The 24,230-nt window shown below is 35.5% G+C and overlaps 2 protein-coding genes and 1 long non-coding RNA gene across 4 annotated transcripts; 1 reads left to right on the forward strand and 2 right to left on the reverse strand.

Annotated features, from left to right (window-relative positions):
• Positions 1-3,186: 3,186 nt before the first annotated feature.
• LOC129323203 (axial regulator YABBY 1-like) lies at positions 3,187-5,783 on the reverse strand. The gene is made up of 7 exons (XM_054969807.1): positions 5,496-5,783; positions 5,099-5,260; positions 4,841-4,961; positions 4,019-4,067; positions 3,793-3,868; positions 3,553-3,627; positions 3,187-3,407 (listed from the first exon to the last, which is right to left on the reverse strand). Exons 1-7 carry the CDS (start codon positions 5,592-5,594, stop codon positions 3,339-3,341), a joined length of 651 nt encoding a protein of 216 aa, XP_054825782.1. The 5' UTR covers positions 5,595-5,783; the 3' UTR covers positions 3,187-3,338.
• Positions 5,784-13,027: 7,244 nt separating this feature from the next.
• On the forward strand, positions 13,028-15,174 carry LOC129321790 (uncharacterized). The gene is made up of 4 exons (XR_008596101.1): positions 13,028-13,164; positions 13,352-14,359; positions 14,705-14,942; positions 15,035-15,174. It is a non-coding gene; the product is annotated as an uncharacterized LOC129321790 (long non-coding RNA).
• On the reverse strand, positions 14,435-17,981 carry LOC129321789 (NAC domain-containing protein 7-like). 2 transcript variants are annotated; one of them, XM_054967680.1, is made up of 4 exons: positions 17,542-17,981; positions 15,808-15,996; positions 15,421-15,692; positions 14,435-15,327 (listed from the first exon to the last, which is right to left on the reverse strand). In XM_054967680.1, exons 2-4 carry the CDS (start codon positions 15,965-15,967, stop codon positions 14,701-14,703), a joined length of 1,059 nt encoding a protein of 352 aa, XP_054823655.1. In that variant the 5' UTR covers positions 15,968-15,996; positions 17,542-17,981; the 3' UTR covers positions 14,435-14,700. The 2 variants fall into 2 exon arrangements, with proteins under 2 accessions (XP_054823655.1, XP_054823654.1); XM_054967679.1 differs by having other exon boundaries at positions 14,436-15,327; positions 15,808-15,987.
• Positions 17,982-24,230: the final 6,249 nt, after the last annotated feature.

The following is a 24,230-nucleotide window of genomic DNA, read 5'->3' on the forward strand; positions in this document are numbered from 1 at the left end:
CTCAAAAAAAAAAAAAAACCACGTGTACTTTTTCTGATCCTATATATAAGTAGTTTCTAACTCATTAAAACTAAGAGAAATTAGTTTAAACAGTAAAGTTGTCTTTAAATCGAAGCACATTCCATTTTTGCCCCCATAAACAGTATCATTAAATGCCTTCTTATTACATTGGAATGTGATTAGGAGGGTATTTATGGAATAACTCGTTAAATGTTACACAAGACGATAAAAAGTGGCTTGTGTATCAAAGACCATGAATTTGTTTGAGAACAAGGGCAGTATATAGGGAGATTATGGGGGCAGAAAGTGAGGAGAGAGAAGTAAATAAAGAGAGGTGTATAGTGGAGGAGGTGGTCTCTTCTTTTGACAGAGAGGGAGAAGGCTTTAATCCAAAAAAGGCAGAGGATGCGGAAGAGAGCGTGTTGGAGGCCAGGAATGCCTTACAGGATACACACTCTCCTCTGTGTAGTACTGTGCTGCTTTTGTTTTCAAAGACAAAAGTGCAGAGTACAGCAGCAGCACCTAATACTGTTTTGTGCAATTTGTGGGGCTCTGCTCTTTCATTCTAAAGTTTTAAGTGCTCCCATTCAACACCCTTTCTTGCTTATGCCTGCCAGCATCCGATGCCCTCCTTCCTCTCTTTTTTCCATCTCACGCTTGTCTCTTAAATACCTCTGCTTGGCACCCCACCTTTGAGCTTCCGATTCTATATCCCCACTTTCATTTTTTTGCAATATTTGTGTTCGGAGACCAATTTAACAAAATGTTGGCTTGGCTCCTTAGTATAACAGATGAGTAAGTTCATGGCTGCTTAATTTTGGCTCAAATGTTTGTTTTAAGGTAGATTTGTTTACCTCACAAGTGGGTTTAAAAAACGGAGAAACATGGTCTGATTGACTTGGTTTATGGCCATGCAAGCGATACTTTCTTTCCAAGACCAGGTGGAAGAAGATTCTTGAAAATTAGCGAGACTTGCAAAACAGGCCATGTTTTATTTCATATTTTCTTGAAGTTTACAAATTGCAAGACATGAGATCCTTAAAAAATTAGCGAGGAAGGTTGTAAAGATTTGCAAAATAAGCAATTATTTTTACATATTTTTAAGGTTCTTACTAGCATGCATTCATATGTAATCAAATATCAATCCTTACGCAGATTTTTTTTTTTTGACTTGTTCTTTCGCATGACAAAATTATGGGATATATTTTCAATAATCAAATCAAGTTATGTGCATTTTTTATTCATGATTTACCTTTTAACTGACATTTTTAATGATATTTTAACCTTTTTTTTAAAAAAATCCACTTATACTAATTTGATTGAAAACAAGTTATATTAAATTATAAGTACCTAAATCTTATTCCTGATAAAAAGAGCTACATGGAAAGCGAAAAATCCTTGTGAACTACTCCCTCCAATTCTATAGATAAGAAGAAAATATATTACACAATTTAAGAAAGTTAGTTAATTATAATAATTATATTTAAAAATTAAAAAAAATGGACCAAAATGCCCTATGTTAATCTAACATTAGTATGCATTAATTATTTTTTGTTAATGTAAATTATGAAAGGTGATTTATGAAATGTATAATAAATACTTATTAAAATTGGTAATTCTGCTTATATATAAAGAAAAGTAAAAAGTGATATGTTATAAAAACGGGGGAAGTACTAGAGAAGGCAGGATTGCACTAATATATTGCACGATTACAGTAGTATAGAAGGCTATTTTTCTTGCTTTTGAGGGAGCAAAGTGGTTTTTTTCTTGATAATTACTTTGATAATTGAAAACTGAAGTGTTTGGTCGAAACTATATTATATTTTAAAAAATGAGGTAGAAAACTGGAGCTTCCTGAAAAAAGCAGGTAAACCTTAAAATATCACCCTTCAAATCATTTTCCCGCACATTTTTTGCCACTTAATTTCTCTCTCGTAATCTATACTACAATGTACTTTCTTTTAATAATTTGTGAAATAGAATAATATTAATAAAAATACCTATCAAATAATCTTACTAAACACAAACTACTGTTGTAATTACCTTTTATAGAATTTCACTTGGAAAAAAAAAAAAAAGCTGCAGGCTGAAATCTGCACCAATTCTAAACATATTTTTTTAATCAAACCATTGATCGATATCCGGCCATATTATTGGACTCCAACTAATTCAAATTGAGTTGGGAAGGATCGGATTGGGCATTGAACCTACTCGTGCAAGCTAATGAGATAAAGTTTTTTGAGAGGTTTTTTTTATAGTGCTTAATTAGGAGTTTGGTTTTATTTTAATCCCATAAAATATTGATCTTCAAAAAGAATGTCTTGTCATGAAAACACAAACTAGCTGTTCTGAAAGGATCAAATTGAGACAGTTTTATACTATAAAATGTTTAGCCGGGCATATTTTAGAGTGCAAAGTTGTAATTAAACTGTAATAGGCATGCAAAAGATAGCTATGTAAACAATTTGTCCAAATATAAACAATATGTGTAATAGGCATGCACACAAATAACTATCTACTCCTTTTGATCCTATTTATAAGACACCTTTTAAAAGTAATTTTTTATTTAAAATATAAGATATGTTATAATAATTAAACCATTTTTTAATTTTATTTTTTATTAATTAGCCTAAAGGTATTTAATATAATTGTATTATTATTTAAAATCAAGGATAAAAATGAAAATACATCTCACTTTTTTATAATATAAAAAAAATAACTTTTTTTAAGATACGTAAAATAGTTAAAATTATTCTACAATAAGGGTCGAAAGAAGTATATACAAAATCGGACTAAGTGAAAATATTTTTACTCATAAACCAGGTTTCAAACTTACGATCCTTTAATCATAGGGTTCTTATCTGTCTGTATTTATGGCTCACAAGAAAATGGCATGCATGGATGCGAATTATATGTTCAGTACAATCAGTAACAAGCTATGCATTCTGGTAATTTTTCGCTTGTTAACCATTTGCTAATGTGAAACAGTGCTACTGATTGATGACCCAAATGCTGATTCAATATATTATTAAACATTAATAATATGTTAATAAGCGACCGTATTATACATATATATAGCAGACTCAGTAAAATGAAATAGCTAGGCACGCAGTTATTGACTAAATATATAGTTGAATAGATGCAATAGTAGGGTAGTTGGAAGAACATAAAGATTAAGGTACCGTCTTGGAAGAAGAAAAGTACATGCACCATTTCATAATAAGTATCCTTAATCATCAACGATAAACGAAACGACCTCCATCGACAGACGAATATATAAGTAGTCAAGTAATCATATATAGTCGCCCCCAAGCTTCAGAGCCGATGGACAGACAAAGCTAGTACGGAGACACACCAACATTTGCCGAAGCAAAAAAACCATCTTTCATGTGGACGTCCTCTCCTTCCTGGACAGAATAGAAACAAATGGACATTCACCACCTCAGAAATTAAAGGTCAAAAAGAATATCTATGTATTATTGTGCCTGCAACATATTACGGAAGGCCAAGAGGGTGCATATATGAATGGATACGATCAGTGGATCACATTACCTGCTGGCGCACGTTTGTCTTCTTCATGGTCTGATCAGGCATGAGGCCAAAGTGAATGTGAGGGAAGTGGGCCCACTGAAACACACATCAAAAATAAATACGTCACACTCACACCTATAGCCTCCGAATCACCTACACAACCCTATCTACTGCTAATTTGACTTTAATATTGAAACCCTAATTTGGTAAAGCAGGAACCCTGGTTTTTCTTTCTGGGGGTTCAGGATGATAAGATCATACGTTCTTGGCAGCTGCGCTGAAGGCTTCTCTGTGGGTTATATCGGGATTGATAGACTTGATGCGTTGGATCTCCTCCCTGCAAATATGCATGAATGGACCGCCCAATTAAATTTGTTCAAATTTTTGCAGCAGTACAGGACAAAAACAATTTTAAATTAAAGATCTTAATTAGGATATGGAAATTATAAAAATGGCATTTTAATTCTTAAAATAGTAAAGTACTCACTTAATGAATCGGTTGTAGGCGGAGGGGACTCTCTGTCTTTTCTCAGGAGCTGGACATGGAACACACGACTTATACAAAATATCCAAACACAAGACAGATGGATCAAAATCAATTCCTTTGACTTATAGCTGAAACTTCTGTGTATGTTTGGTTGTTTATATGTTTCATGGCATCATATCATTATTGCCTTCTGGTACTGAGTTCTAATTTTCAAGCAACTATGATTCCGGGGGAGAAACCATGTGCATAACTGCATATCCTTTCTCTGAGATCATCTCCCTATTCCCTTCTCTTTCTCCCATGACACTTATAAGTGGTCAACATCAATTCAAGTTTCTACTAAAGTGATTGACCAAAACATGAACAAAATTAAAACAAAGGAAAACAGTCTCGTAATAAAAACCCACACACAAAACCGGCTCTTGGATATAGTTAGACTCCGTGGCAAGCTTCAATTCGTTGGCTCGAAAATATAAATATTCCTGTTACTATAATTGTTAGGATGCTGATTTCCATTAAAGGCATAAACTAGACTAGAAGCAGATGACGGTGGCATGGCATGCTAAGCCCTAAAGCCACTTCGTCATCTACTGATATGGAAGTGGATATATAGTGATACACCTAGAATGTGTGTAAATAGCTAGCAAAGCAAAAGGAAACCAAGCTTTTCTCATGTTATTGCAGAACCAAAAACAATATGGACTGAACAAGAAAGGAAAACGAGATTTTGAGAGAGAGAAAACATGAATAAAAGATAAAGAAAAACTGTCCGCCAAGATTAGAAAAGAAAGAGCAAAACTAGAATAGCGACAGAAATCTCACGTCTATTGATGAGGGGTGGGCGTGGTAGCTCATCAGCTGTAATCCTGGAAGGCACAGACAAGTCATTGGAAGAGGTGGTCTGGTTGATTAAAAAATTTGGGGTTGGGTTTGGTATCTCCTCCTGCACAGTAATCGGCCATAAATAAACAAAATATTTCTGAGGAGCAAGAGACCGTGCAGCAACAAGGTATATCTATCATATCTTCCACAAATATAGCTAGGCAAGGGCAAAGAAGAGGGGGAAAAACACGTATATACCAGAAGATTGTGAGATGGAGAGTAGAAAGAGTGACTCAAGTGAAATTGGTTTGGTGGAGGAAGAAGCAATCCACGCATGTTAACGTTAACTGGCAGGAGGTTGGTGCAGTGGCCGCATCGCACAGTCACCGTCTTGAACAAGCTGGTGCAAGGAACACTTACCTGAAATGTCAAATGAGAAAACCAGTAAAATCAACAGAGAAATTAAATTTTAATCAGTAACATATATGTATATACATCCCAAAACATCGAGACAAGCAAGGAACATTGAAAAGATAAGGGCTTGCATAAGGTGAGAGCGAGGATATTCGGTGAGAAAAAAGAAAAACCGTAGAAATGCAAAAGAATAAAAGGATATGATATGCTATGGCAAGGAAGTGATAGTTCAAGGTCATACAGCGAGGACAGTGTCACAAATGTTGCAGTGGACATAACAAAGCTGCTCGGAAGGAGGGAGGTGGTCCAGCGATAAGGCAGTGGAAGAGGATGATGACATCTTGGTTAGTCCCTTTTTCCCTCAGCTGAATTTTTTTTTTTTGATTTGATGATGATTGGTCTCTTGATTGATTGATAGATTGACAGCTTAACCACCACGACCTTGGATATGCTTTTTTTGATTATGAGTTATGAAAGTAAGGTGCAGAGAGAGAGAGAGAGAGAGAGAGAGAGAGAGAGAGAGAGAGAGAGAGGATGAACTGTTTGGTCTAGCAAATAAGCGAAGGAAAGAGAAAGGGAAAGATAGAGAAAAGGCACACACAAGCACAACACAACCCTTCTCTTCCTCTGCTTATTGCCCTTGTATATAGCTAGCTAGGGTTTTTCACATGTATGAAAGGCATACATCAAGGGATACTGTATGTCATGTATATGCACATACATGATATATCTCACAAAGGTGAATCGATCTTGAAAATGAATATATGTTAGGAATTTAATTTTTCATGGAAACATGTGTGGTTGGCATTCCCGATGTGAGTGAGAGAGAAAGAGGCGGCAGATGTGGGGGAGAGGAGCCAGAAAGGGACGTGTGCATGGGGTGATATAGCTTTCAAACACTCACCTGTTGTTTTCAGTAGTTAAAGAGAGTGTTGTCCTCTGGTGTGTGCTCCCAAACACAACACCCTTCCCCTTTTCTTTCTCTTCATTTACTTGTCCTCAATTCTCCAACACAACAAAGCCAAATTTCAATAAATAACATTATTCTAATTTCTACTCTTTCCCCGCCCTCGCTCTCTTGGCTCTTCTCCGGCCACACCCAAAGAGCCTCAATTAAACCAAACAAGCTCACGAGTAACAGCCAGCATGCACCTTCGGACTTTAATTTATATATGTTTTCTTTTTCAAAATTTAACTTTTGGTGATTTGACTACTCCATCTTGCTTGCTGACCTTACACAGACTGATACGTATTTAAGTCAGTATAAAAACATCTCGGTGAACAGAAGCCTTGCCTCTTGATGCTTACCACCTTTGTCCTTTACCAAATTTTTATTTTCTTTTTGGCCTCTGCTAGCTGGTCTGGTTAGAATCTTTTCCCATCCCTCCTTCTCCTCCCTAACTCTCTGAAGTCTCCGTTTGAAATCTTGCAAACTACCCAGTGTGTTCAGTGAAATTGATGGCTTCCTATTCCCGTTTCATGATATTTATTTATATGAGAGAGAGATCAGAACTATCACCCTCCAGGCCCATATAACCTTTGTGATTCCCTCTTCCCCAAAAAGACAATCCTGTCATCATTCATCCGCAAGTGGAGATGGGGTGGACTCCAACTTCAATACAGAATTATTAAATGAGTTAGCTAGCACATCGGGGAAAGTTGCATCCTCAACCCAATGCTGTGAATGTATGTGAGACACGCGGTGTGAGTAAAGGGATTTGAACACCATATGTCTACATGGAGAACTTTGTAAACACGTAGAACTTATGCAAATCCATTATTGGCATAATTCTATATATAACCGATAGAGTCATAGGGGTAATCTATTGAATCATGCTTTCTGAACCAGAACAAGCAAATTTAAATCTGAACTAATTCTAAATCAACCAGAATACTGTGTCACCACTTCTTTCCGTTAACAGTGCTGGCGTAATATCATTTTGGCCACAAGAAGAATGATAAATAATTTGTCAACTTAACCATATACTTGGAAGTGCAATTTGTCTTCATGTGCGTTTTTTTTAATGAATATATATATTATATATCTCACGGTAATTGCGCAGACTAAGAATTTTTAGCATATTTTATATATTTCTTATCACAACTGTGAAATTTATCTCATCGAGTTTCAAATTCATGCGATTAAACCTTGCCATTATTTTCAATAAAATGATTTAGATTATGAAAATAAGGCGTGCAGCAAAAAAAAAAAAAAGTTCTTCGGTACGTAAAACTGTTAATCCGAAGAAGTTGAAAAGAATTTTCTTCTATTGGGCAATCTACCCTTAAACGTAACATCAAAAGATGTTTGAAGGATATTATTACCACTTTTAATATAGAAATAGAATGCATGCACCCGATTCTTTACTTTATAGCAATGAACTGCGGGGAACAAACGGAAGATATATATCAACGAACAGGATAAGAGAAAATCCTTCAGATTCGTTCTGTGTAGATTGGAGATAGAGACGTGAATCGTAGAAGAGAAGCGTCCAGTGACGTGGTTGTCGAGAGAGGGATAGTGACAAAAAAATGCACTAATAGTAAAGCTAGAACGAACTAGTTCGCTAGACTGACAGGCATATTAGGGCTTAAATCCAAGTACAGTAATAAAGAGATTTAGACATTGACCACATTGCTAGCGATCGCGAGAGAGAGAGAGAGAGAGAGGTTATTAGGTCCAAATAGAATAGAGCAGCATCATCAGGTTCTCAGTTAGTGCACGTTGCACAACCCCTAAAGCACGCGGCTCGAGCTTCCCATGTAGCCACTTCATTTCACTCGCCGATCAATAGTATGCTTTACTTTGATCGTAATCCCACTTGTGCAATTGAAAAGGATGCTTACTTCGTTTACATTCAACTTGTATAAATTAAAGAAGCGCGCGCGCGAGTTCAGGTGTGTTGGAAAATAAATGGCAGTCTCCTGCAGAGTTTGTTTACGCAAGGCTACTAATTAATGTTTGGGTCCTTGGGGCATATATATGGAAATTGTCAGCAGCTCAGTCCATCGATATGATTTCATCTATGAATGCTACGAGTGCAGTGTACTGAGTTCTGACTGCTTGGACGAGGAGCTAGTGTGATGAATGCAATTGTGTTGCTTAAAAAAATAATAAACAAATATGGTGTTTAGATGAATTTCCCATATGCATACATGCGATGCTGAGTACATAACAAATACACGGGTAGAGGGTAAATAGAAGGTGGAAGCATTAAATATTAAATATTGAAGAAAAGATAGGATGGGGCATGAGAAGAGAAACAAAGAATAAATGGCAATGAAATGGGTGTACGAATAAGGGAAAAGGGAGTGTCTGTAAAAAGCCTGCAAGGAGCTATTTGTTGCTGTGTTGTGGGGATATGAGGATCTATCAAATCTCAGAGACCGATAAAGTGGAAATTCAATGGGATGGGTGTGATTCGATATTATATATACATATATATATATATATATATTATAATTAGTTAGTGATTGATAGAGGGATGGAAGAGGTGGTGGAGAGGGAAGTAGGTAAAGTACACATAGCACCTTGAAACGAGGGCGGTGTACATACATATAGCCTCCAAACGCCACCACCCTATCTATTTCTATGTGTGCCCTCTTCGCTCTCCCCCCATTCATCCATCTACTTTCAATATTTGGGTGCCTTTGATTCCATCTCAGGCACGTTGGTTTCTTAAACTTCTTTGTATTTCTTCTTCGTTCTAATAACATATAACTAGTACAAAATTACTTACATTATAGGACCTGATCGTATGCGTTTTCATATCACTTGTGTCCTTTTGTGAAATCTCTTTTGTTTGTCGTGAGACTCATGCTAATACAAATAACGTTTGGTATTCATCATACAAACAATGATCTCGGCTATGTTTATTTAAACATAAAATAGCTGCTCTGACAACTGAAGATGCAGAGTTTCATCCTATTTTCTTCCAAGTGTGCAGCAAAACTTGAAGCAATATCCAGACGCCTCCCATCTGTGACGATACATTATCAATATTAATTAACATCAATATCAAATAGATAATGTCTAATAAATCATACTTTTTACAAACTACCGATAGTGTGTTTTATTTTTATCTTTTGAAGTCCACCTAATGGTCGAGGAGGTGTATTTTACACACACACACACGCAAACACACAAGAGGATGTGTAAATTTGAAAGGAATAAAAAATATTCGCGCGCTTATTTGTGTTCTTTCCAAAGGGCCTAGTTTGCACCTTGTCCATCTTTGGGCTCAGGTACCAACCAGCCACAGCCTATTTCAACAATATCAGGCCCATTTTGCCCCCTCCCATCCCCTGAACCATTCTCTTCCTTCATCGTTCTATTTTGTATGATCATATACATAAACCGTGTCAGAATTGCATTTATACCAAATTTAAAATGGGTGGCACTATTTATGGCGTGTGATATATGAACATTATTTTATGTTTATAAATTTTATTAAAATATACTTAAACAAAATAGACATTTTTTACCTTTTGTGTATCGCAGAGTTTAAAAGAAAAACCATGTTATTTTTTTTTTTTTTGTTTTAGAACACATGACTAATGGCATTTGTTACACACACACACACATTGATAAATTGATGACTGGTTGCAATACAATATTGTGATGTTATGGGATAGAATATTCTCTGATAAGATGCTAATGACGATTAAATCCAGCAGGGCGCAGCCAAAAACCGTCATTCTCGTTAATTCAATAGTACAGATATAATTAGATATTAACCGAATTATCATGTCCCGGACGAATCACCTTATTCCTTAATTACTCGAAACTTCATCATGGTGCTGAATGGAGAGCCTTCAGAATGCACCGCAATCATCCTCTCCATTTTGCTTTATCAATTAATAATGAATTAATTTGGAAGATCTAGGGGCTGCTTTGTGTTCTCCCAAAAGTTAGATGGCTCTATATATATATATTTATGGGTCCGGTACTATTTGGCAGTTGAATTCAGAGGTGGATTAAATTAGGGATTTTGATGCCGATGCGCTCAAAAATCAGGAAAATGGTCTGACCCCATAGCCAATGACGAGAGAAGGAAGTGAGGAAATGCCTAAAAAAAACAGAGAATGGGGCGGGTAGAACAGAGAGGATCCGTTATGAAAACGGAGGATCCGAAAGAGAGACAAGAATTAGAAAGAGGGGAAACGGGTGTCCCCTGAAGGGAAGACTGATGGACATTGGAATCAGAAAAAGGTACCCTCTCTCATCTTGCTTTCGTCGCCGCAAAGTCTTCTCTTCGTTATTCATTCACTCCTTTCTCAGCACACCAAATGATCAAACTACTTGTTGCCCCTGTTTATCCTCACATGCATGGCTCCCCACTATCCTTTTGGTTTTCTTTTCTTTTCTTTTTTTTTTAAATTTATTTTTTATTTTGGGATCAAGCATGGTTACCGGTATCAATTTAAGCTATGATACTAGTATTTCATGCTTTTTAAAATTTTTTGTGGAGGGTCTACGGCCCAGCAAGTAGCATCAAAATGTCCCTCAAGAAGGGCCACTGTGAATGGATAAGTGTGAGTGTGTATCTAACTCCTTTCATAGGATAGATTAAAAGTAAATTTTCTTTAAAAAGTATAATAGGGGTGGGGTGTAGATTATAGAGTTTAAAATAATAGAAAAATATAATAAACTATAAAAGAAAGTCGTGACATCGATCTCAAAAAACTTGCATGTATTTAGATAAGAATGTTAATTTCTCAATTCAAAGTATAGGCTAACACTAGTTTTTGGCCCGTGTGATTTATGGGATAATTATCAATATGGATTTAACATGGATAAATTCACGTCGTCTTTGGTGGGTATAATAACAACATAGATTATTTGTTTTTCATTATCTTTAGATGCGTTTTGTTGTTCTTAATATGGTGAAAATCATTGAGTGGCTTCATTTTTTTTAATGTTTTCATTAGTTATTTCTCACCGTGATGTCGTTCAAATAAAAGTGAATAGCATAACTAAGATAGGTTGTGAAATTGGTAAAGTCCAATAACTGAAATCCAAGCTCTTTTATTGTTTAGTGTGTTGATCAAGAAAAAGATTTTAATGCAAACAATATTAGAAAGATTAATTCTTTTAAAATTGAATGTTCAATATATAATAAGGAATTACTTCTAGTGCCATGCAAGGGATGTTAATATAATAAAAGAAAAATTAATCTTTCCAAACTTCTATGTAAAACTTCATTTCGCTTCAGTATTCTCATAATGGAAAAAGGAGATGGGTGAACTCTAAAAAAAATTTTAGAAAGGAAATAGTAATGTTTTAAAAAAAGAGTATTAATCTATAAATCACTCATAAAAAATAAATAAGAATAAAGAGAAATGAAATGCAAAAATAGTGTTTGGTTATCAAAGAATTTCGTTGGCGAAAAAAAAAAAAAAGAACTTCACATAACGATTCCAATTCAAAATCAAGTGTATGTGTGTTTACCAATATATATATATATATATATATATTATAGTACATGCCCAACTAATTTGAAATACTCCAATAACACGTTACCATGCACTAAACCCACCCCACTAAATTCACATTTCACGTTGAGCCTAGAAAATAGGGCTCGGAAAAATCCACAAATTCCAGAACTATCAAGTTTTGCGACGTCACGAGTTTCTTCTATATTTTCCACCACTACAAAATTCCGCAGGATAATTAACAACACATGCAAATTAAACATTATTGTTCAGGCAACCTTTTTTTTTTTAGCCATGTTCAGGCAATTGTTAAACTACAGTATAACCAACGGATTTTACAATATGAGTGAAGTGATGATGATTACATGGAATTAGATTAAATTAAAATATTATACACGATCGAGCTGAACTACTTATTCGTATCAAACTAAACAAACATTTCGACCTGACTTGGAATTTTTTTTTTAAAAAAAAGAATGATATACAACGAATAGTCAATGAATCATACACGAGAGGCAACTAAAAATTGTAGATCTTGTGCTTCGAAACTATTTTATCTATGACTTACGGATCATAAGTTTTTATTATAATTATAACATACAATCTCTATCTTCTCTCTTTTCCGGTATAAAATAGTGTCGTTAAACACATATCAGGCCCCGTCATTATTTTTTATTTCATACCTACTCAAAAGAATAGGAGAAATAAGATCTGAGGCGGACTAATTAGCACCCGAGATTCACGCTCACGATCTGCATGTTTTGTTGCACTTGAGTATAGGCTTTGAATAGTTATATCATTTAAATTATTAAAATTCAGACCCATTGTTCTAAATTCATACTATATTTGAGGTTAATGAATAGATAAATTTATCCGAATCATTGATATGAATTCAATCAACGCCTATGATTACCGAATCCAATCTAAGAATATAAAGGCCCTCTCTTCTCAGTTCTCATCGCGTACTGTGCTAGAAAATGCAGACGACGCAAATGGGGAAAATGGTAAGAACCCTAGCTAGAGAGGGAATCGAGCTCCGGCGTCAAAGATGGTCAGAACCAGAAATTAAGAAGCGGTTAATTACTTGAATAAGCCCGTTTTTCCTTTTCAATGTGTGGATTGAGAATACTTCCGGAAAGCATGCCTGTTTGTTTTCATGTGTGCAGAGTCTGAAACATTCAGGATTAGTTGATGGGGAGCACGCCTAATCATTATGTCGCGGCATATTGCTTTAAAGTGATTCAATTCAATTCTTGACTTCCAAACAAGAATATCTGTCGCCAGATTTCATTCACACATTGTTATCAAAAATCTACTACTTGTTGCTCCAAGTCCTTTAGCAGTATCCATCATTATGCACCTCAACTTTTGGTTCGTACCAGAGGAATTTAAACCATCAACATATCATGAAAATGCGCTTCATGCAATGGCAGAACTCATGGGTGTGTGAGGCGTAGCCCTAGCTCGATCATCAGGTTCAAAGGGAGAAGTTTCTTCCCAAAATATCTCACCGTATACATGTGTGATTTCGCTACACACACACACACACACACACACACACACACACACCCTGCGCTAACCCTTACCGGGAAGACACCTTTTGTAGCGATTAGAGCAGAAGTCGTCTCATATGTGTCTTTTCATATATATCTTTATGCACAGACTCGAGGATGGACGCTCTTAAGAAACGTAATGGTTTGAAGTTGGTATGATATACCTGCGTCTTGGTATTCGAGGGGGTCTTCTTTCATAGTCTTCACTTATTCTTCCATGTAAGTTTTCTTCCCCCAGCATCTGCCATGGCTCAAATGCTCTCTTGCACCATGAACTAACAGAAAGCACAAGAGCTGACGCATGCACGTGTATCAGCCCAATGTCAGGCCAGGCCGCATTTCTCTTGGCTAAGTACCTGGTGGCTATTGCATTTTAATTATTTGGTATTAGTCATCATTAATATTGCATTGCTCTTCCCCACAGCATCTGGCTATACATAGCTATATATTCCTTTTGCCCTGTTGTTTGTTTGCGCACGCCTGTAATCGATTATAAACTTCAACCAGGCAGGGGATGCCACAATATCAGGATGTCAAGCTTCACTTTGGTTGGTTTTGTAGCGTCATTTTGAAAGACTGACGCCTAAACTTTTCTACTTAAACTAATTAATTCCTCCAAGTTCTGAAGTCATTGCTCAATGCCATCAAAGCCAAAGCTTTTATCACACACACACATATATATATATGTTCGCTTCCACAGTACTCCGATGACTTTGCATGACCGCCTCCCTCTCCCGCTAATTAGCTGAGACGTCAAATTGGCATTTACTGACATGTTCACAAATTTGCCAAACATTTCCTGTGAGCCTCACGATTACAAAGTTCAGTTCTCTAGCTATGGGGGCAATATTTTTTCTCTCCACATAATCTCTGTAAGGAATGAGACGACATATGCTGTAATCCACTTTACTTTTTTTTTTTTTTTTGGTAGATATCCACTTTACTATTTTGTTAGATGACTTTATTCATTTTACGTCGCAAATTTGAATTTCTTACGTACGCACCCATGAACCAAAGTTATATATTTTTCTTTTTGAAGTTGAAGATGCTGGCACAGAATGGCAGGATATTGGTAGCCAACTTAGCTGGAAGTTGTGTATCCTTACCTGGTTAAAGGGTAAGGCCAACAAAGGTCGTTTGGAAGTGATCTGCACAGAAGATTTCAAATAACTTTATAAAATCTGAAACTGGTAAATCACTTTTAACATTCAGAGACACCAGTTCCACCATGCCCTTGGCCATACAATATATTGGCGTATTTGGTGTTATCCAGTTGCCTCGTATTAATGCATACATGGGGCACCAGACGTCCAAAAACTTCGAGTGCACGAGAAATATGAAGCATTATTATGTACACCAACTTGGAGCATTACTTTAGTTTGCTTTTCTTATACAACGTTAAACTGCAATACTTTAATTTCTATAATTAGTATGCATCATCTAAAAATATCTAAATTTTCAGTTCCACAGGTCAATCTGGCAACTGGAGGTGGACGTGGAGGCATATTCCTGCTGCGCAATTTCTGGCCTTTTGGCTTGATGATCGTTTGCCTGGATAGTGACAGGACCATCCACATGGAGCAGTGCTGCATTAGGACAGGTGGCTTCCTTGGAAGCATCTTGCTGGTGACTGCTGAGCTGAGAAGCCACAAATTTATCAAGAAGTCGCCAATCAGTCACTTGATCATTGTTTCCACAAGGTATGTTCTCTTCCTGAGTGAGTGAATTAGGTGACTGCAAACTACTTCCATTATTGTTGCTGTCATAAGCATAAGGCACCGTTGAATTGCAGCTAACACTGGACACTGAGTAAGGAACTTTGGGGCTTTCAAGTTGGGGAAGCTGAAGGAAAACTTCATGGGGATGGGTTATGTTGTACTGCAACTGAAGTTCCTGCTTGCAAGGTACATAGTAGTGATGGTGGTTGTAATTAGATGCATAAGGTTGAGAAATTGGTCTTGCAGATTCAAGCTCTTGCATCACGGAGACTTGGTCCTCAAACCAGCATGGTGACTCGTACTCCCCCACTCTCCGGATGCTCGTCATTTTCTTCTTGAACACTCGACATACAACCCACCCTTCTTCCTGCAGTATATATAATTAACCATTAATTTCAAGTGATCCCTTGATTTAACATGATCTATGCACGTATGTACTGTAGAATAAATCAAAGTATACCTGAGGAGTTCCATTTTCATTAGTTTCAAGTCGGTACTCATGCATGATCCAGTCAGACTTCTGCCCGTTTGGGGCTCGTCCCTTGTAATAAACAAGGGTCTTTCTCATCCCAATGAGGCAATGCCTACGGTAGATAGCCTTGTCTCTTCCCGTGGCTTTCCAGAATCCTGCTTTTGTGGCTCTATTCGTGCGAGTTCCAGTTGGGTACTTCTTATCTTTGTGGCTAAAGAAATACCACTCATTTTGTTCTTCCACTCCTATTTTGCATAGCTCTTTTGACAAACAAACAAACAACTTACTTTAATGAATCAGTAATGCTATCATCTATGTATATTTAATATTTTCGTTGAACTACTGATCCTACTGGGGCTTTAATTAAGGCGATACCTTGAAGATCCCATGGCTCAATTTTATAGAGATCGACATCTTTAATGACATCTAGGTCAATCCTTTTGGAGGCTACCTTTTTTCTTAGGTAATAATCAACCAGTTCTTCATCTGTTGGGTGGAACCGAAAGCCTGGAGGAACATGTGAAAACGTATTCATACTCGCAGAGATATTTGAACCTGCATTTACTTGGAAGAGAATTGATAGAAAACCCAGAAAATCAGTTTCACGACCTCTCTTGTAACTGGTATATAGATAAAATAGAACATGAAGTTGAAATTTTTTTGTACATTTAATGCCATGGCTACCATGATGTTAGAAAATGTATACTGTCACATTAGTTGCGATAATAACAATATTTGAAGAAAGAAAATTGAACAAGGGGTGTCCCTTACATTACGTAAACATGATAGCTGCAGTTTTGCGGTGCATTAACGAGCCTCAAATATGGGCCAGAAAAAAACGAACCTCAAATAAGCTTGATAGAAAAACGTTTACAATATTGCAAACAAAAGGGCATTGCTACATTCTCCAAGCAATGGCAACCAAAGGTGGAAGCATTATAATTCTACCAAAGAGTCTATGAATTTTGCTTTGGTACATAGACAGAGGGCAAACTGTTGTTTGAATCTCAAATTTTCCTCTGATTACTCGCAGTTAATAACCATACCACATCTAATAATTTCAAACAACGAAATTATTGCCGTGGTCCTTAATTATATGCCATAGCTGTATATTATTAAAGTTAAACACTGAAACCTACATCAGATTGTGTTATCCCTGCTAGTCTTTATCTTTCTCCCTACTTTTTAACACACATCTAATGAAAATTTGCGTCCCTCTTCTATATTTCTTAGCTTCCTCGCAACAGTGAACGACTTTCATTGATATCCTGATTGCACACCTAATGGAAGATTTTGCTTAAATTACCCTTCTCTCTTGCATGTCTTTATATGATGAACAACTTGTGCAATTACAAAATCACCGAAGGATATTAAAATAGAAGCCCACATGTATATGTGAGCGCGCACTCGTCAAATGATCACTCTAAGGCTAGTTAATTAACTGGTACGATTTTTTCAGAAGGAACACAGAAATAGATATTGAAATATTTTGGAATACGCATTTGAAGAATTTCATCTTTTTGTGGACAGTTTTCTTTGCACTGGTTTATATACCTTAGCTGCTCTTCTAATCAAAGTGTATGTGTTTTGCATGTAACGTACTGTCCTATCAAGTATATTTAATCAGAAAACGAAGGAAGAAGTACCTTGCCCCTGAAATATAATGTAGATTAAAATGATACGGCGAAGGAACAATAACTTCTCATTTATAAGCATGTATGACAATGGACCGATGGACCAAATAAAGTTGTTTTCATGAGACATATATGAGAAAAAAAGATACAGCCGAATAGTGGTTAGGATTTCTTTATGCAGCAGATGGATATTATGGGGGCGCAAAATTAAGAGAGGTCTGTTTTCATGAAATATTAAGTTATTAACTCCAACCAAAACACTGGTGATCAAAGTCATGCATATCCTATGCGACGTTTGTATATTTGACTATAGGGCTTCTTTTCAGTCCCTTTTAGTTCTCGTTTGTGGTCGGAAAAATGTTACTTGACTCGAAATCGAATAGATCATCTTCCATTTTCATAATTTGGTTAAAGTAAAGACTTAAAGAGGGGGAAGCAGCAGATATAATAGAAAAGCACACGATTGAGAAAGCACCTTGATATATAATTATGGATGACTCTTCCGTCCCAAAAGGGTGAGAACTGCAAGTAGAATTTACTTGCAGATCTGATCAAACCAGCCTCGTTTGCAGGGAACTTTTTGAAGCTGCCTTCATGGACCTTTACAACGTCATCGATCCAATTCAAGAACCAGACAGAGAAAAGAGAAGACCGAGGAAAGAAAGGCAGGGAAAGACAAACGGACAGAGCAAAGAAGAAAGCCAAAGTAGCAATATTAAAAGTGGTCCTCGGGAATTGAACCGATGAATCCCCCCTCGCCCAAACTATTTTAACCAATCTGCTCTGATCAGGAAGAGTGTCTAGTATTCAATAGCACACTCGGAGAAGGAGGGTGGGCGAGAAGTTAGATCCCGAGAATTTCTGAAAAAGAGAGGGAAGGGAGGCTGATGGATGCGAAGGCAGTCAGGAATGGGAGAACGGGGAAGAGATAGGATTAAATAGGAAGAAAAAGCACGAGAACCCTAGTAAACCATCGCTCTCAATAATTTCTCTCTCCTTATCTTTCTGAGTTGGAGCTAGATTGCTGCGAAAGTTTTCACTTCATAAAATGGTGGCGCTAAAATGGCTCCAGATTGATAGAAAGAGATGGAGAGAGACCTAAATTTCGAGCACCACCCACCACCAACTGATGATGCAGACACATTAAAATATAGTTCACTGGGTGTCTGAGGAAATGGCCCGATCGAGTAACAGAGAAAGAAATGGAAAGATTAACTTTGAGCCAGGAAGATTGGAGGCGTTGTGAACACAAAATTAACAAATATAATATTGAAATTGATTTTTGTATATACTGTGTGCATAAATACATGATGATATATAATGATATAGCTAGGCAATATTGATGAAGAATAATTTTTTAGTGGCGGGCGTGGTCCTCATGGATTAGAACTTTGGAATTGTGGGAACATATGATACCTCCTCCCGCCAAAAGTTGCACCTTGCTCCAATTCCAATATATATCTGCATTCTTCGATGTTAATCGTTCACATGTTTCCATTGGTCGATCACCACCCTCCGCTGCGCATGATTTTCCTACATTTTTTGGCTGTCTCTTTGGAAAGATGACATCTCTATATTCATGTTTCAAACAAACACTGTTCTTCCATCATTATGCATATTTTTAGAAACTAGAAACTGTGTGTTTATAATTAAAAAAGCGTGGGATGTCCTATATAGAAAGTTAACTATAACGACCATTTCCCTATCCCAATCTTACCTTCTTTGCTTCCTGTTGCTGTGGACTCGCTTGTTTGGGAGCAAAGAGGAAGGAGAAGTTAAACATTTTTGAAAAGTAACGAAATTTTCTTTACTTGATTTGCTAAAAGGCCTTACGCTTCCTTCACAGCCCGTAAAATTACTTATTATGTAAGTAGAATTCACGTAAGTTTGCTTTCCACGTCTTTATTGTATATTACCAAACACACCCTTAAAATTACCAAATAAATTCAATTAGAAGGATAATCGTGTCTTTAGAATTAAAAACTTATTTAAAGAATTTCATATGAAATTTTAAAAAAGTTAACCTTTTGGGAAGTATATACTTATTCTTGAGATATCAACTTCGTAGAGAAGTTCAATAAATTGAACGATATAATACTGATAATTTTTTGTGTCATTAACAAGTATAATATTAATAATAATAAATCTAAAAATGGATAAAAAATTATTGTGTTTTTATTAATATATAAAAATCACTCATATTAATTAACTGAAGAAACTAACATTTTTGGATTCATAGCATCATCATTCATCAATGAAAACGTACAGTAACAAGGAGTGGTGAAATGATAAACTTTTATGCTGAGAAAATTAACTGAACCATTATTAGCGATAAATTAATTCAGTTTATTTCAGTTGTTTTTTCATATGCAGGTAGGGGGGTTCATGACTTAAAAAAAAGTTTTTGTGGTGCTTTTTTTTCATAATGTTTATTAGATGCTTCAAGATCCAGTATTATCTAATACTGGGAGGTAACGTTTGTTTTTTTTAAAAAAAATGCTACCTCGTGTCCAATACATAATAATGTACATTTAAAGTTTTAAGCTCGCTACCCAAAATTATTTATAGATTTTACCTAAAAAAAGGCTACTAAATATGCATTACTCAAAATCAAATTGTAGAAGTGATTGAACCATGTACAAGCCAAATGGTTAAAAGTAAAGAAAAAGTACGTAACAAGTAAGTGAAATTACATTATTCAAGGGCCATGAATTTAATTTTGAGAGGACACAATCTAATTGTGATTTAAAAAATACTCCTTTCGATTCTATTTATAAATCATTTCTGCTAATCTCATTAATATCAATACAGTAAAGGTATAAGAAATAAAAGTAAGTTAAATTTCAAATATAACTCTAAAGTGAAAAACAAAAGGCAAACAAATAATATAATATTTTTTGTCTTTCTCTCTCTAACTTTTTCAAGGTAATTTGGAGATTTTAATTTGAAACAAACCAATCCCATCAACTAGTAATTTATAAAATGAATCAAATTATGATTCTAGAAAGTAACTAATATACAAAACTGAAGGAGTAAAGTTTAACAAGCTTCAACTTCCTAATTATTTTTTTAAAAAAGAGGTTTGACTTTTACAGAAATCAGTACTTTTTTTTTTGCCTTCCAAGGTCAGGAGTTAATATTTGGATTAAAGTATATTTTTCTCTCTATATTTTCTATCAATAAGTGTTGGATATTCGATGCTAATAACTGATGTAACAAAAATCTTCCTCTATTAATAATATGTTAACTAAAGGGAATTTTTACTCCTTCAAAAAAAAATGTTAAGGAGTTGGTCAAGAAAAAAAAATGTTAAGGGAAATAATGCCTTACTTGTTAACATGGGATGTTCAAAATTTTTGAAACAAGGTACTCTTTCCATTTCAAATTATATGATATTTTTGAAAGAGTTTTTTGTCTCAAAATATAAGATATTTTGGATAGATTAAGATTTTGTTAAATGCATCGATTTTAATAGTACCCTTTATCTTTATAATTAATTTTCATCTCTTCTCTTTTCAATATATTAAATGATATATATTTTTAAAATTTTACATTTTTGTTTTGAAAAAATAAGATTGTGTGTGTGGTGTCACGAGGTGTGCCTGAAATGCGGGGTCTCAAAAGATGAAAAGACTGAACTTTTAATCAAATGTGAGAAACTTGAGCTCTCTTACCACAGTTCACTTAGATGTGAGAATGTAAAGTAAAGAAAATTAATGTAGATACATGAAAGCAGAAATACATTAATTAAAAAAAGAGGTGGCGGGCTATGCCGGTCATACAACGAAAAATAAAAACTAAATTTACATGCTAAAAGAAAAAAATAAAATAAAGTAGTAGATGCAAAATCTGAGATTGATAAGTTGTTGATTCTGATCTCGATTGTTGATAGAAAGCTTCTCTATTTATAAATGATCTTGATTTAGTGTCCAAGCCTCATGATCTCCAATTTTTTTAAATTTAGAAAGCACTTTCTTTATCATGGCCACTCATTATGAGTGGAGTGTGAATGATTTTGACTTAATAATTAAGGTTTCATAAATATTTTTTTAATTATTTTAAAGCTAATTAAATTGAGTTGAATCTGAACTTTTAAATTTAAAATTTGAGTATAAATAAATTATTAAATATATTTAATAAAATTTATTAATATATAAAATTTTATTTAAAAATATTTTATAATTTAAGATGGAGAAAATAAAAAAAAAAAAAGCTCTGTTAAAAAGTAACTTGGAGGCACCGCTGTTACTGGTGGTCTCGGCATTGTAGGTCAACGCCAGACAAGAGGCCGGAGCTGCTCTGGGGAAGTGGACGCAGAGAATGTATGGGAGCCCACGCGAGTATCCAAAAAATGAAAAAAGCCGAAAAGGAAAACGGCAAGGCTGTGTGACCTCTGAATATATTAATCAATAAGCTCTCTCATTTTAAGGTTTTGGATAAATTAAATGCACATTTTATTTAAAAATATAACATATTTTTTTAAAAAATTAAATATTAAAAAATATAAATATATTATATTTTAAATTTTTAAGGTGTAATTAATATATTTTTTAAAAAAATTTAAAAAATAAATTACTTTATATTTATTTTAAAATAAAATATTTTATTATTAAATAAAAATAAATAAAAAATAATGTTAATTTAAAAATAATTAACTATTAACTATTTTATTTAAAAATAAAATTTAATTAAAAATATTATATATTTTTGAATGGAAGAAGTAATATACTCCTTTCATTTAAAAAAATAAAATATATTTTAAAAAATTATATGTTTAAAATTATAAAATATTTTTAATTTTTTTAAGTATAATTATTATTTTTTTAAAAACACCTTTATTAATAAATAATTTTATATTTATTATAAAGTATTTAATAAAAGTAAATATAAAAAATAAAATTAACTTAAAAATAAATAATTATTTTACTATGAGTCAAATACAGTTGAAAATGACATACATTTCCGATCGAAGGGAGTATAAATATATCCAACAAATTATGCAGTCATTCTTCCTCACGCGGCCTCTGGTTGGTTGGTCTGCAAAATCTCTCCCGTTAAAATTACACTGTACTATAATTTAAACTTGTGATAACACCCCGCCCCAGCAGCCAGCCGCTGCGACGAAGCGCCAAAGGGCAAGCCCTGAACCGGAGTGACGCGGGACCCACTGGTCAGGCGGGCGTGGCTGCCCCACCATCATTAGCCTCGCCATTTTGGAAGTGGGCCCCGACCTTTTGTTTCGTTTGGAGGTTAAGTCATGTCACGTCACGAGGAGGAGGACCCGACCAGCCACAAGGAGAGCGACACGTGGTAGAAGGCGGTTGGTGATTGTGGGTGCCGGCACGTCAAGCCACACCTCCGGATCGCTTCGTCCGCGGATCCGCCTGCAGGTCTGGCTGTTTTTGCTGATTTTAAAATCACACAAGAAGGGTATCCTATCACTCTCACCAAGGCTCCCCTTTGTTGCGCTTTTCCGTTCGTAACTAAACCTTTGGGCCTTGGGCGAGTAGTGAAGCTAAAGTCTCACGCCTTATCCATCTCTCATCTCTCCTTCCTCACTTCTACTCTCTTTCATCTTCCATTTTTTACATTGTTCAATGACGAAGTTAAGCCAAATCTAATGTTGTAACGCCAACACTTTTATCTGGTCCTGCAGAGCCACATCCATACATTATCTTGTCCATCATATCAGCTTCTCAGTATTACTTGTATAATTACTTTATTATTTTTGGTGAAATTACTTTGCTATTATTACTTGGCATCTATCAGAGTATAGTATGATAGGTTGATTGAACATACATGAATGAGCACGATGAGATATAGTGAGTGGAAGCAGATGGAAGGGGAGGGAGAAAGTGGGATCAATTAGCAATGATTTCTGATATCGACACTCACATATTCTTCGTCTGGGTTCCACACTCTCCACAAACATTTTAATGTGAAGCGATATATTGTGCGCTTCACTCTTCCCGTTTTCCCTTCATCACTTTTTCACTTTTAGGAAAACTGCTACTATTTCTTAATTTCTTAGATATATTAACAATAACTATAATAATAATTGGTGTTTAGATGGGGCCGGGAAGACTATCACACTCTTTTTGGGCACGTATAGTGCGAACTTGTTGGGGACGTTGAATGTCGAGGGTATGAAGTAAAGACTCGGCAAAATGAGTAACAAGTAGGCCATACGTAGACCTAAAAAGTATGCAAATTTATGTGTGAAAAGCAAGAAACACAATCCAGAGGAGGAGTGCAGGCAGTGACTTTTTCCCCAGCTCCAAGCCATCCTCAGGTTGCTCATGGCTTACTATATTTGCTTCAATTTTAACTGTCTAATTCTTCTTAATTAATTACTCATGCCCGGATACCTATCACGCCAATCTGTTCATTTTCGTAAAATTCAGACAATTATAATAGAAATTAAAGGTGGCGGAAACAAAAGAGATTTCAGGCTTTTCGAGCGTATATATGGAGGGATGGCACTGGATATGAAAGTATATGGGCGCACGTGATGAAAATCTAATATTCCACATTCCATTTTGTTGTCTTCACCTGCGCAGACCTGCATTTTCCTGTCTTTTCTCACTTTCACTCCCACTGGGTATGGGCCTGAGGCTGAACGTGAGACCCTTATGTGTTTTCTGGTTGACTCCCATTTCTGACACCATTTGCACTAATGATGATTCTTACCCCTTCCTTTGCTACTAATAAAGTTGGAATTAATGGAATTAGCTGAAACCTTATGGACAGGGCTGGCATGTTGCTGCGCTCGCCGCTCTTTTGGATCCCAGTAATTTAATATTCACGGTTAATCCTTAGACAACAGTACGTGGTTTTAATGAATGCACCGCTCAATTAATTAATAAAGGATAACAATGTACTGAATAAAGCAATGATTCTAAAGCCTTTGATATTCCAAATGCCTGGATTATTATTTATTATAGCCATTATAGTTATCCCGAATGCAAATAAACGCCCACCAACTTCTTCGCTGATGATGAGTTCGCTGACTAGTAAGACTGTATCACACAATGATTCCATACGATCAAGAGCTTTTCTCAAGGGGGAAAAACAAATTACCTGGCTTAATTAATTGGCTACTAACATGTCAGCTGGCGAACCTCCCATGCTGATGAAAAAAAGTTGTTTAACAACAACAAATAT

This window comes from Prosopis cineraria, unplaced genomic scaffold, assembly GCF_029017545.1.
Source record: "Prosopis cineraria cultivar Desert tree isolate PC_DT_omini unplaced genomic scaffold, ASM2901754v1 PC10, whole genome shotgun sequence".
NCBI classification, from domain to species: Eukaryota; Viridiplantae; Streptophyta; class Magnoliopsida; order Fabales; family Fabaceae; genus Prosopis; species Prosopis cineraria.